We start from the raw sequence: 11,686 nt of genomic DNA on the forward strand, positions 1-11,686 counted from the left end.
CTGTAAAAAATCAATAAAATATATTTAAAAATAAAAATAAAATAAAAATAAATTAGATCTTCACATTTAGACATGGGGGATCTTAAAAATATAATTTAAGCCAAATAAAGTAAGTTGCATAATGATTGTACATTATGATACTATTTGTGTAAATATTTAAACACATTATTTTGGGATGCCTGCATATGCAGTAAAAGTGTAAAAATATAGAAGCAGTTATCTTTGGGGAGGGAAAGAAGTGGGTTCAGGATGGGAAACAGAAGAGGAGTACATCTGTGTCTGTAACATTTAATTTATGTTAAATCTGAGTACATGGGTGTTTATCACTGTTGCTATATATCTGTTAGATGTTTGCTATATTTCACTAAAACAAGAGGACTCAGGAACATCTAGATTTAATCTGGAATGATTTCCAAGTCATGTGAATGAGTAGCAGCATGTTACACTATGCCTAATAAGTCTGATTTCTAGTCATTTATTCCTCTATCCCCAAAAGTTTTTTGGTTCATCAAAAATAATGTTTGAAGAGTGCTATCCACAAAATATTTTTAAGTACTTACCCAATAAACAGAGATAGTTGGGTTCAGTCAATCTGGATAGTTTTGTGACCTGATTCAAGATGTTATAAAGCTCTATTGGTTCACATAGAACCAAATCAGTCATCCTATAGGGAAGAAACAATAACGTAAAGCTTATTACCTCTTTCTATTTTAAATGAGTATTCAAAAAGTAAGATATTGAATTAAACTCTTTCTTAATGCATCTTCAGGCAAAGATTAAAGTAACCATGAACATAATCAGGAAAGCCTCAAAATTCTGTAGTGAGCCCTGGCTGCTGTGGCTCCATGGTTTCGAGCATGGTCCCATACATTGAAACGTTGTGGGTTTGATCCAGTCAGGGCTCATGCATGAGGCAGCTGATCAATGTTTTTCTCTCACCTCTCACCTCTCTCTCTCCCCTCCTCTCCCTCTCTTCCCTTCTCCTCCTCTCTCTCCCTTTTCCTCTCCCCCTCTCTCCATTCCCCTCTCTCTATAATCAATGAAAAAAATATCCTCAGGTAAAGACTGATAAAAATAAGAATAAATTTTGTAGTGAAATGTGTGTAGAGAATAAAATATTGAACTATATAATAACATATGAACTATGTGAATAACAAGCAAGCTATAAAATAGTCAACAGTTCATTTGTTTTTTAGCGTATAATTACTGAGCACCTACTACATGCCAGGCACTGAAAATAACTGTGGCAAACTAGACCTACCTTCATGAAGGTTACATTCTAGCATGGAATGCAGACATTGGATACAAAACACAAGTAAGAAAAGCACTATACTGTCAGTGTCCCATGTTGGAGGAGGAGCTAATGAGAGAACCTAACCTAATTGCGGGAATCAGAGAAAGGCTGTCTGAGATGTGACTGCTAAGCTGAGACAGGAGGCTAGGCAAGACTTAGCCAGAAGAAGAGAGGGTGGAAAAGAAGGCAAGAACATTCAGTACCTGAGAGAGTTTAAGGAGACTGGTATGGCAACAGCAGGGCGAGAGTAATGAGTGAAGACCCTGAGGAGCCTTTTGATAAGGATCATGAAGGTCAGCGTTGGGTGGAGAATTGCTGATGTGTACTGACAAAATCGCCTGGCCAACTTGGGCCCTGGCTCCTGACTACAGGGCTAAGATACTGGTTCCTGAGCATGACTGGTGCTCCAAGGACTGGAGGGGAAGGGCTGGGCCTGTGCAGCAGCTCCCTGCAGGGAAGCCTCCTTTTAGCAAGGGGTGGAGGCTGCAAGGAGCTGCCCAGCACCAGTAGGAACTGATTGAGAAGTTGAATCCAGAGGTAGGTAATCTTGATCAAAACAGTTAGGGTCCACTTCAGTTATAGTATGATGCTCAGGGAGAGCCAAACCCTTGACACCTCCTCAAGAACTTCTGTTCTCAGCCTCCCCTCCATCAATTTCAACCTCTACATGGATCATTCCTATTAACACAAAACATCATCTGTACCCATCTTTGTCTTCTTTACAGCAAGACTTCTCAAAAGGGAGGTGTTGAATCACTGTCTCCACTTCCTCACCTCCAAACTCTCTACATCCTAATCCTAGCTATGCCATTTATTATGAGCTACCTTACGGTAATTAGCCTCTGTGTGCCTCAGTTTGCATCTCTGTAAAATGATATTATAAAATACTATTATAATACTATTATAATATTAGCATAATAGTTCTATAAAATGAGCATAATAGTACCTATTTGTAGTGTGTGGGTTAATGAAATTACACATAAGGTATTCTGAGCAGGGAGGAAATAAATGCTCAGTAAGTGTTGGCTATTGGCACAAGCTTTTCCCCTAATCCTAGCTATGCCATTTATTATGAGCTACCTTACGGTAATTAGCCTCTGTGTGACTCAGTTTGCATCTCTGTAAAATGATATTATAAAATACTAATATTATAATACTATTATAATATTAGCATAATAGTTCTATAAAATGAGCATAATAGTACCTATTTGTAGTGTGTGGGTTAATGAAAATACACATAAGGTATTCTGAGCAGGGAAGAAATAAATGCTCAGTAAGTGTTGGCTATTGGCACAAGCTTTTCCCTGGAGTTTCTAACCCTATCAAACCACAGAAACTGTTCTTATCAAGGTCATCACAATGTCCATCTCACCTAATCCATTAGTCACTTCTCCATGTGCTGAAATGATGGGAGTTTCTTAGCTGCGTTTAACCCATTTGAGCATTCCTCCTTCCCCAGTACTCTCCACTTCCAGAAGTCCACACACACACACACACATACTCTCCAGGCTTCCCTCCTACCTCTGTTCCTGCTGTCTTCTTTATGGGAGGCTCTATCTTCACGTAAGAATGCCCTTGGTCATAGTCACCTTTCTTCTCTATCTATACTTTCATTCTAGGAAAGGGCTTCTCAACCTCAGCAGTACTGATATTTGAGGCCAATCTTCTGTTGTGGGGGCTGACCTGTACATCATAGGATGTTTAGCAGCATCCCTGGACTCCACCCAGTGGTTGCCAGTAGCAAACCTCCCCCAATCCAGCTGTAACAACCAAAAAAGTACAGGAGTTGCCAAATGTCCCCCAGGAAGAAGAGATATCAAAAACCCATTCACAGGATTACTGCCACATCACCTTTTCAATTGCCATTTTCTCCTCTTTTGAATTTGAACTCTGGAGTTAGTTATTGATATACTGTTATATGGTTTGGAGATTAAGGGCTTCTTTTTTGTTTGTTAGGATGCTCTGATCTGACATTTGATGTGAACACAAAGTGCTAGATGTTCTTGTCGACTTCCATCAATGAGATGGGGAAAATATAAACAGTTCTTGGTAGCATCCTTTATAATAATGGTTTGATTTTTTTTATTTCAAGAGAATCTTTTTTTCCAATGCTTTCCCCCCTTTTACCCAGTTTCCTTGTCACTTGCTATAGATGGCTTTTGTATTCATGCAGACTATGTTGTAGGTCTGTTTCATTTAGTAAACTGAAAATTATTGCTTAATTTTAAAAATGCTAGTTGAGAACCACCACTCTAAAATCTAGAGTCTAGCTGATTCATCTCACCCCTATATACCAATGAGTCCCAAACTGTATCCCTGCTTGACTTCTCCACTGAGCTTGACTCCACTTGGATGCCTCATTAGCATATCAAATGTAACATAACCAATATTGGGCTTTTAATTCACACATGCCCACACCTCTAATGCATGTTTATCTTTTAGTCTTCTCAGTCTCAATAAATAGCACCATTATCCACCTAGTTACATAAGTCCAAATCACTAATTCCTATTTCCCTCCACCCCTCACATCTAGTCTATTAGCTCTACTACCTAAATATATTCCAAATCCATCTACTTCTTTCCATCTCCGGGGTTAAAATTCTAGACCAAGATATTATTATCCCTCTCCTGATGATACAATACTTGCCAATTGGACTTCTTGCTTTCTCCCTACAGTCTAATCTTCACATGGCAGTCAGGGTGATCTTTTTCAAAATATAAGTTTGTCTTCACCTCACTTGTCATTACCTGACATTATCACTCATTGTTTGTTGGCTTTATCAGCAGTCTCCTCCCACTGAAATGTATGGCTTGTTAGGACAGGGACCTTGTCCTTCTTGTTCACTACTGTGGTCACCAATGGGGCCTTCTTGACATGATGTCATACATATAGATTCCACCTGTAGGATTCCATGTGTAGGTTCTGAAGGACCTCCCCACCCACACCTCGGGTCAGGTCCTCAGCTTCTGAAAGCCCTGTCTGCAGGCCATTCTGGAGGTGGTGAGTACAGGGGAGAGAGGACAGGCTTTGGGACTAGTCCAACCACTTCGTTAAGCCAATCTAAAAACTGGCTCCAACCTATCTGGTCTATCGCTCACACCCCATCCTTAAGCTCCCACCTACTGTATATTTCCCCATTACAACCTCTATCTCTTTATTCACTAGCTCAAGGGGTTGTCTCTTGGCATCCAGGTAAACACTCAGCCACAGGGATCTTCTTCAGACTTATCTCCTTCCCAAAGACAGCACTCTCCCTGGTCAGGCAAGAACTGCCCCTCAAGTGCAGGAGGGATGAGAGCAGTTTCTGAACCTCACAACAGGTTCTGAGAGATGACACAACCCCATGAGCTGAAGATCCACTAGCCTGGGTGGGTGGAGGACTAAGAGCTAACATCCCTTTGAACGCTACACTGAAATCTACAGGGTTTAAGATGTTCTGGCTCCACCATTTGAGCTCTAAGAATATTTTGATATTGCACTTTTACATAAAACTATCAAACTATTTTTGAGATTTTGCCAAAAGTATTTTCCTTAATGGATTCCATTGATTTATTCCTTAATTGATTTTCTATATTTCAGCTAACTAATTCTAATTTTTTTCACTTTCCATTTTGTTTAGTCAAGATTATTTTTTCCATAATCATGCCTTTTTTCCATGTGAATTTACATTAAAGATTTGATTCCTCAAACAGATTTTACTGAGTATGATTTCTGCTACTGTGAATTTCATTTGTACTGATTATTTCTACAAAGTCGTTTTCAACAGTGGAGTCAAAATGGCAAGTTTAAGACATCCCCCTTTGGACTCTTTCAGCACAGCATTGCTCTTCTTAAGAGACTTTCAGGGAGTTTAGGGAGATAGTTCTTGCTGGGTTGATGAAGCATGCAGGTGGGAAGGGTGGTCTGAGGGAGCACCTTCTGCAGATCTGGTTTGATGGAATGAGAGACTGAGCTTCTATTAATTGACCCATCAGGGAAATCCACACAACTTTCTGGGTGGCAAGCAAAGCCACCTACTCTGTCAGGAGAGCAGTGTGCCAGCACAGGCCTTGTCCCAAAACACTAGACACCCACCAGTAAGAAGGCACCTCACCCTCCCTGTGATGACCTAACTCTAAACCAGGGGGCTTGTGTATAGCTCTCCCAGTCAGGCAAGAGCAGTCCAGCAGTGGGTCTGGTGAGCTCAGCTCCACTGAGAGCACGTCTATATTTGAGGAAAGCAGTCAGTTGGAAGGGGTTGCCATAGCCTGAGACTGAAGGGGAAACTGGCTGGACCCAGCCTTTCTCAATGCCTGGGGCCCTCCATTCTGACTGACTGCATGTCTGTAAGAGGCTAGGCCTGACCCCAGGCTTCTCACAAGAGTTCCCGGACACTCAGAGCTTGGTCTAATGCTCGTTCCAACTCAATCTGGTGGGCACAATTGATGGGCATTGGCTTCTGGTGGAAAAGGAGTATCACTTAATGCTTCTGGAAAAGCCAGACAGACCATGAACTTCACTTTGGGCTCTTGACTGAGCAGGGACCAGAGAACTGCACAGATATGAGTCAGGGTCCACAGCCAGCCCCGTTACCCCCTGGTTCTCTGTGGGAAACTGAGGCTGTGCCAGGATGACCAAGGCTTAAATACAGTGGCACATATCAATACCCTCACTTGCAAACTGAGAGAGTAATACACACTAAAAAGGCTACATGAATGTTACATTGAGATAACTGATATAAACTACCCAGTACTGACCCTGGCATACAGCGGGAGCTAAGGAAACAGAAGTTCCTTTACTCCTACCCTATCTCTCTTTTTTCAACTTCATCTAGGAGCCGGTGATGGCTACAAGCCCAATACACAGAAAGCACCATTCAAAGAATCTCAGGCCAAATACCATAGCAGGATCTGGCCAAGTTTATAAGTGATAGGGACCAGTGGTGTTGCCCGAGGATCTGATAGTCTTTCCTTGATTCCAGCCTAACACTTCTTGTGCCTAAACCTTGAAAGCTAGAGGTAATAGTCCCAGGCCACAAAACCCCAGAGCTTCAGAGTATACAGAAGTGGTACGGAAATCTCATTTCAGAGGGGCACCAGGTCCTACTAGTGATAGCCAGTACCTTTGTATTTTAGAAGTAACAGGTATGGGCCTGAGGTCTAGAACCAGCTGCTCACATCCCTATCCCTTATCTCCTTTCTTGCCCTCACTTCCACGTCCCCAAATCTAGGCTCACTGCATCTGAGAGGTACCTAGTGGTCTTGTGAAGTTGACAGGTCTACCTATGCAGCAAATCAGTTGTCGGAGATAAGGGCTGGTGAAATGCAACACCCATCTCCCAAAAGCTGTGGCCACCATGTCTGTTCTCACCTCCTCCAGCTCTGCCTCCAGCACTTGTTTCTCCCCTGCTCCTTGATGGGCTTAGGCCTCACCTTCTGGTCCTGACATGGGTCCTTGGCCCTGACCAGGCTCTGGACTCAGCTTTTCTTTCACTTCCCTGACTTCTGACTGGTCTGGAAGACTGAAGGTTTTGTTCCTGACTTAGCTCTATCACCATCAGTGACTCTAAGCTCTTGGGAGCTCTTTGCCAGCAGCTTTCTGCTGCCTCTACTCTGCCAGTCCATAACCTTATAGTTGCTCTACTGGAATGTATCTTGGAGAGTCAAATCCTTTTGACTTTAAGCAGGAATGGGCCACAACTAAAAGCTAAATCTATCTATCTAAATATGGTGCTGCTTTAAAATATACATCCCCAGTTTCCAATATCCTAGAGGAAAATAAAGAAAACTATCATGCAAAGTGGAATGATTATCACCTCTCTCTTTGTTTTAGCTCCAAGGTTCTGAAAGGAAAGATTTAAATATTTCACTTGAGGTACGATTTTAGGGTTGAAGAGAAAGTAGGTTATTATACAATATGTGACCTAATAGCAAACATCTAATAGCTCTTAAACAGAATCTAAGCCTACGGTACAAAATGGTCAGTATATGTGCATGTGTGGCTTGTGTTCGTGTGGGGTTATGCAAGGTGGGTATCAATGTATTTGTATATTGTGTATAAAAATATACAATGAAGAACATGCAAAATGAATCTATGGTGACAGGAAGTAGCTGTCTTGGGGAACTGATGAAAAGAATCATGAGGAAACTTTCTGGAATGAAAATGTTCTGTTACATGTTTGGGTGGATGTTACAAGGGTATAAATGGTCAAAACCAACCAACTGAACACTTAAAATTGGTATACTGTATCATATATGACAATCAAAAATAAAAATAAATCCCCTGTGTAGATCCATGTGTTTATGTGTTCAAAGATGGGAATACAGCCTAGCCAGTGTTGCTCAGTGGATAGAGCATCAGCTTGTGGACCAAAGGGTCCCAGGTTCAATTCCAGTCAAGGGCATTGTACCTTGATTTCAGGTTCCTCCCCAGCCCAGGCCCTGGTTGGTAATCATGCAGAAGACAACCAATTGATGTATTTCTGTCACATCGATGTTTGTCTCTGTCTTTCCCTCTCTCTTCCACTCTCCCTAAAAATCAATGGAAAAATATCCTCAAGTGAGAATTAAAAAAAAAAAATGTGAATACACAGGTGTGTATATGGATATGAGTCTATAGCCCAACCTGTATGTCCATGATCTTGGTGTGGGATCTGGGCATAGGAAACAATGAGGACTTGGACACACTAAAAGTACACACTACAGAACTTCAGCTTGGCTCCCATAACCACCAGTGAATCCTCTTTTCATCCTTTCTCATTTGTCCAGGATTTCCCCCAAGGCCTACAACTCTTATCCAAACCTCCTCACCTTCCTTGTGTCCTCATTGAGCAACTTCTGTATAATTTTCTAGTTCTACCTGGAAAGGTTAAAGACACGGCGTATGAAAGGTCCTCCCCCGCCAACGGCCCGACCGCCCTTCCAGCTTTCTCCCAGTCAGAGATGAGCATCCTTTGACCTCATCCTCTCCTACCTAATCCTTCCCCCTCCCCATTTTCCCTTAGCCCCCTCCTTTCAGCACCCTTCTTTTTCTTTTCAAAATTCACATCTCACAAGTTTGAAACAAGTTTCAAACATTCACAACTCATGAAATCAGAGAGAAAACTCCTAGAATAGCTTGGACTGTGCCCTCTGAAGCTTATGCAGGCACAGAAGCTGGTGGTAGGCCCTCGCCTGGAAAAGTCTGAGGCAGCTGCATTGAAATGGTCTGCACCCCCATAATCTATTGAGGCAAAAGATGCATTAGTGTACCCTATAGACCAGATGTGGCCCAGGCAGGAGAGAGGGCCAACTAGAAGCCATGTTAAATGGACTTTGCCTAGGAGGAGCCACCTGCAGGGCCAAAGGACCAATTGCAGGTAGAGGGGGATTCCAGAACCAGGGGCTGAGGGAGCAACTGAAAGCAGCAAGACAAGTGTAAGCCCGAGGTCAGGGAAACTGCAGTTAAGAGAGACCCGCAAAAGCACTGCATGGAGGAAAGAATCAGATAACTCTCATCAAGCTCACAGACTACTAATGCCACATGACAAAGGGACCTTTCCTGCCCCATCTCTACTCTTTCATCCCCCTCCAGTACCAATGGGTCTGAAGCCTCAGTCTGCATGGTGTGGTGGTACAGGGGCGATGAGGAAGCAAGATGGAGAAATATAGAAGTCAACCACCTTCCTCTGGAAAGGTAGGAGCCTAACTAAAGCTAGAGAAGGAGAGTTGCTTTAATTTTGAATTAAATTCAGAATTTTGACTATTAATGTGAACTAGACATTTAGCTATTGCAGTGCGTCTGTCCTGGTGACTAGATGTAACCCAAGGGCAACCAAATATTTCAAGAAAGAGTGGGGATGAAGACATAAATCTGTTTTATAATGCACTAGGCTTCTTGAATACAGCCCTGTATGTTCAGTGAAACAGTTACATGGGCGAAGCAGAGCATAGCACCTGGCATAGTCAATGCTTGATACAGCAGCTGTTAAGACTGTTATGAACAATCTTGGGATTTAAAGGGAAGCAGATAGGAGCTGATTGTAAGGACAGCTTTGTTGTCAAGTTGTTTGGAATGGCCCCAGTAAAGGACTTGGGAGGTAATGAGTTGTGGAGATGACAGAGCTAACTTGGCAGGGATGGGGAGGGTATCAAGCCCCATCTGTGGGGTGAGCCTGAGAATCTGTGATTCTAGCTTCTCTCTCGTGGCCTTAACTTTCCCTTCGAGAGGGATGACTTCAGGCCTGGCCTCTCTCCTGAGTTTCAATCCCACATTTCTTCTTAGAAGTAACTCCCCATTTGTCTACTGTTATTTCTATATGGACAACTCACCATCACTTCCAATTCAGCCCATCTTAAATGGAGCTCTTTATTTTCTCCAGCCAGCTCTCCTTCCACACAACCCATGAATTCCACTTCTATACAAATATAATTCTCTCAGGCTGATTTCCCACATTCCTTTCATTCATTTCTTAAGCCCTTAAGATTGTTCCCTCTTTGGCCCCACATTCTCCATTTCTATGAACACCATCATCACTCAGATCTTGATCTCATAAGATAGCCTCCTACACAATCTCCCTGCCCCCCCCCCCCCCCATTTTTCCCTTGAAGTCCTTAGCATGCCCGGGTCAGTCTAATCTTCACAGTTGTGGTGGCAACATAAAAGCCTTTGATAAACACTTGCTTCCCAAGTAATAAAATACAAACTTCTCAGCTAATGTTCATAGGTCCTACACAATCTGGTTTTTCCAACCTGCTTTTTCCAGCTTTATCTAAAACCATTCAACTCTTCCCAAATTCAAAGCTTCACTCTCAGCCTGGTTAATGCTGGACAATAAAGACACAGAGATGAAAGAGATACCAAGGTGCTCAAAGTTCTAGTGGTAAGATACAGAGGTAAATAATTAACCGGAAAATGTGGTCAGTGGCAAGATAAAGGACACTGCTTGTTCTCATCCCCATTCCATCAGAAATTATCTATTCACTGTCCCCTGAGCATAGGCCTAGGCTTTCCCCTCCAGGGTTTTCTTTGGGCTCTTTTCTCCTTTAAACACTTTGCATTGTACAAGGTCCAGCTCCTAGTGCCCTCTTCTTTGAGAATTCCAATGCCCAGCTCCTCTGGAGCTGAATCGGCCCACTGAGTAGTCCTGCTCTTCCTGTATGTCTCTCAGCTTAGATGTTTCATCCTCTGGAGGTCCTCTCTCACACAGGCCCCACCCACACCTCCTCTGTGTTCCCACAGTACCTCATAAGTCTCCTAGTGTTGCTCGCATCATGCTGCTTGCAATTTACCTCTCTTTCTCACTAGATGCTGAGTGTCTTAAAGGCATAAAATGCGTGGATCTGGCATATCTTAGTAGCTCAATAAACAAGTGGAAGGGAGGGAGAAAATAGTAAACCAGTCACCATGCACTACCTTGTCTTTAGTACCCATGGGAATTGTTCTTTTAATCTTTGCTTTCCTAACTAACCGCTTCCAAGCAGGCTTAGTCCTAGATTCCCGCCACCGCCCCCCACCCCCATGCCCGTCTCCACCAACCCACCATGGGATTGTGCATTCCTCTCTGAAGGCAACAAACTGCAGCAAATCTACCTGCCCACTTGACTCTGAACTTTTTGACGGTAAGGATTCTTTGTATCCCCAGAAAATAGCAGGGGGAGGGAGGGAATGAAGCTTAAGTTTAATTTATAAATTTAAATCATCAACTCCTTTTGGGCAGGAACCACATAGTTATTTTCTGAGTAAACTCTGAATAAAGCCCCTTAACTGCAGTCAATTTCTTCGTTCCCAGAGCAGAAACAATGTGGTCGTGTTCCCAGCATTGCTGGCCAGACCTGAGGGGTGGGGACTGGGTGAAAACATGTTTCCTAGATACCTGTTTCTTCCTCTAACACAGGGCTGTTGTCCCGTAGAGCTCGTTGAACAGTGCCTAGAGCTAAGTCAGTGCTCATAGTCGGTCATTCTCAATTGCGGTGCCTCAGTGCGACAGGGGGTGGGCGGCACGTGAGTGTGAGACAGGGGTGCATGAGAGTGACAGATTAAAGGAGCCCCCATCCTGCTATCCCACCTCTGGGATTCTCAACCTCTGCTCCCCGCCCCCTTTCCTTTCCAGGGGCAGGGGTAGTGGGTTCAGCTGCGGTCGGGGGGCTCGGACCGCACCCAGTCCGCCAGGCCTGCGGCGCGATTGTTGGCCAGTCTCCCAGTCAGTGTCTGTCTGGAGCCCCACCTGGAAAATGGCTCCTCTAAGGCTCTTCCAGCCTAAACCCCGTCCTCTTGCACCTCTTGGGAGGGAGAGTTTGTCCCCCAACTCTGACAGCCCTTCCCCCACTCGCCGCCCAGAATTCTATTCGAACCAGCCTTAGGCTGCACTCCCACTGGGCCTGGAGCGTCGTTCCGCCTTCCTACGGGCCAGCCGCGATACCGCGAGATCTGGG

General features: G+C 43.7%; 1 protein-coding gene across 1 annotated transcript in view; it reads right to left on the reverse strand.

Moving 5' to 3' along the window:
• The window catches only part of STYXL1 (serine/threonine/tyrosine interacting like 1), a 52,936-nt gene extending 41,339 nt beyond the window's left edge, over positions 1–11,597 (reverse strand). The window contains exons 1-2 of the mRNA XM_079792491.1: positions 11,479–11,597; positions 561–664 (exon numbers count right to left, since the gene is read on the reverse strand). Coding sequence (XP_079648617.1) covers positions 561–663 — 103 coding nt within the window. The 5' untranslated portion in view covers position 664; positions 11,479–11,597. The remainder of the gene's footprint in view (positions 1–560; positions 665–11,478) is intronic.
• Between the last annotated feature and the right edge of the window lie 89 nt (positions 11,598–11,686).

This window comes from Cnephaeus nilssonii (assembly GCF_951640355.1).
Source record: "Cnephaeus nilssonii genome assembly, chromosome: 2".
Taxonomy (NCBI): domain Eukaryota; kingdom Metazoa; phylum Chordata; class Mammalia; order Chiroptera; family Vespertilionidae; genus Cnephaeus; species Cnephaeus nilssonii.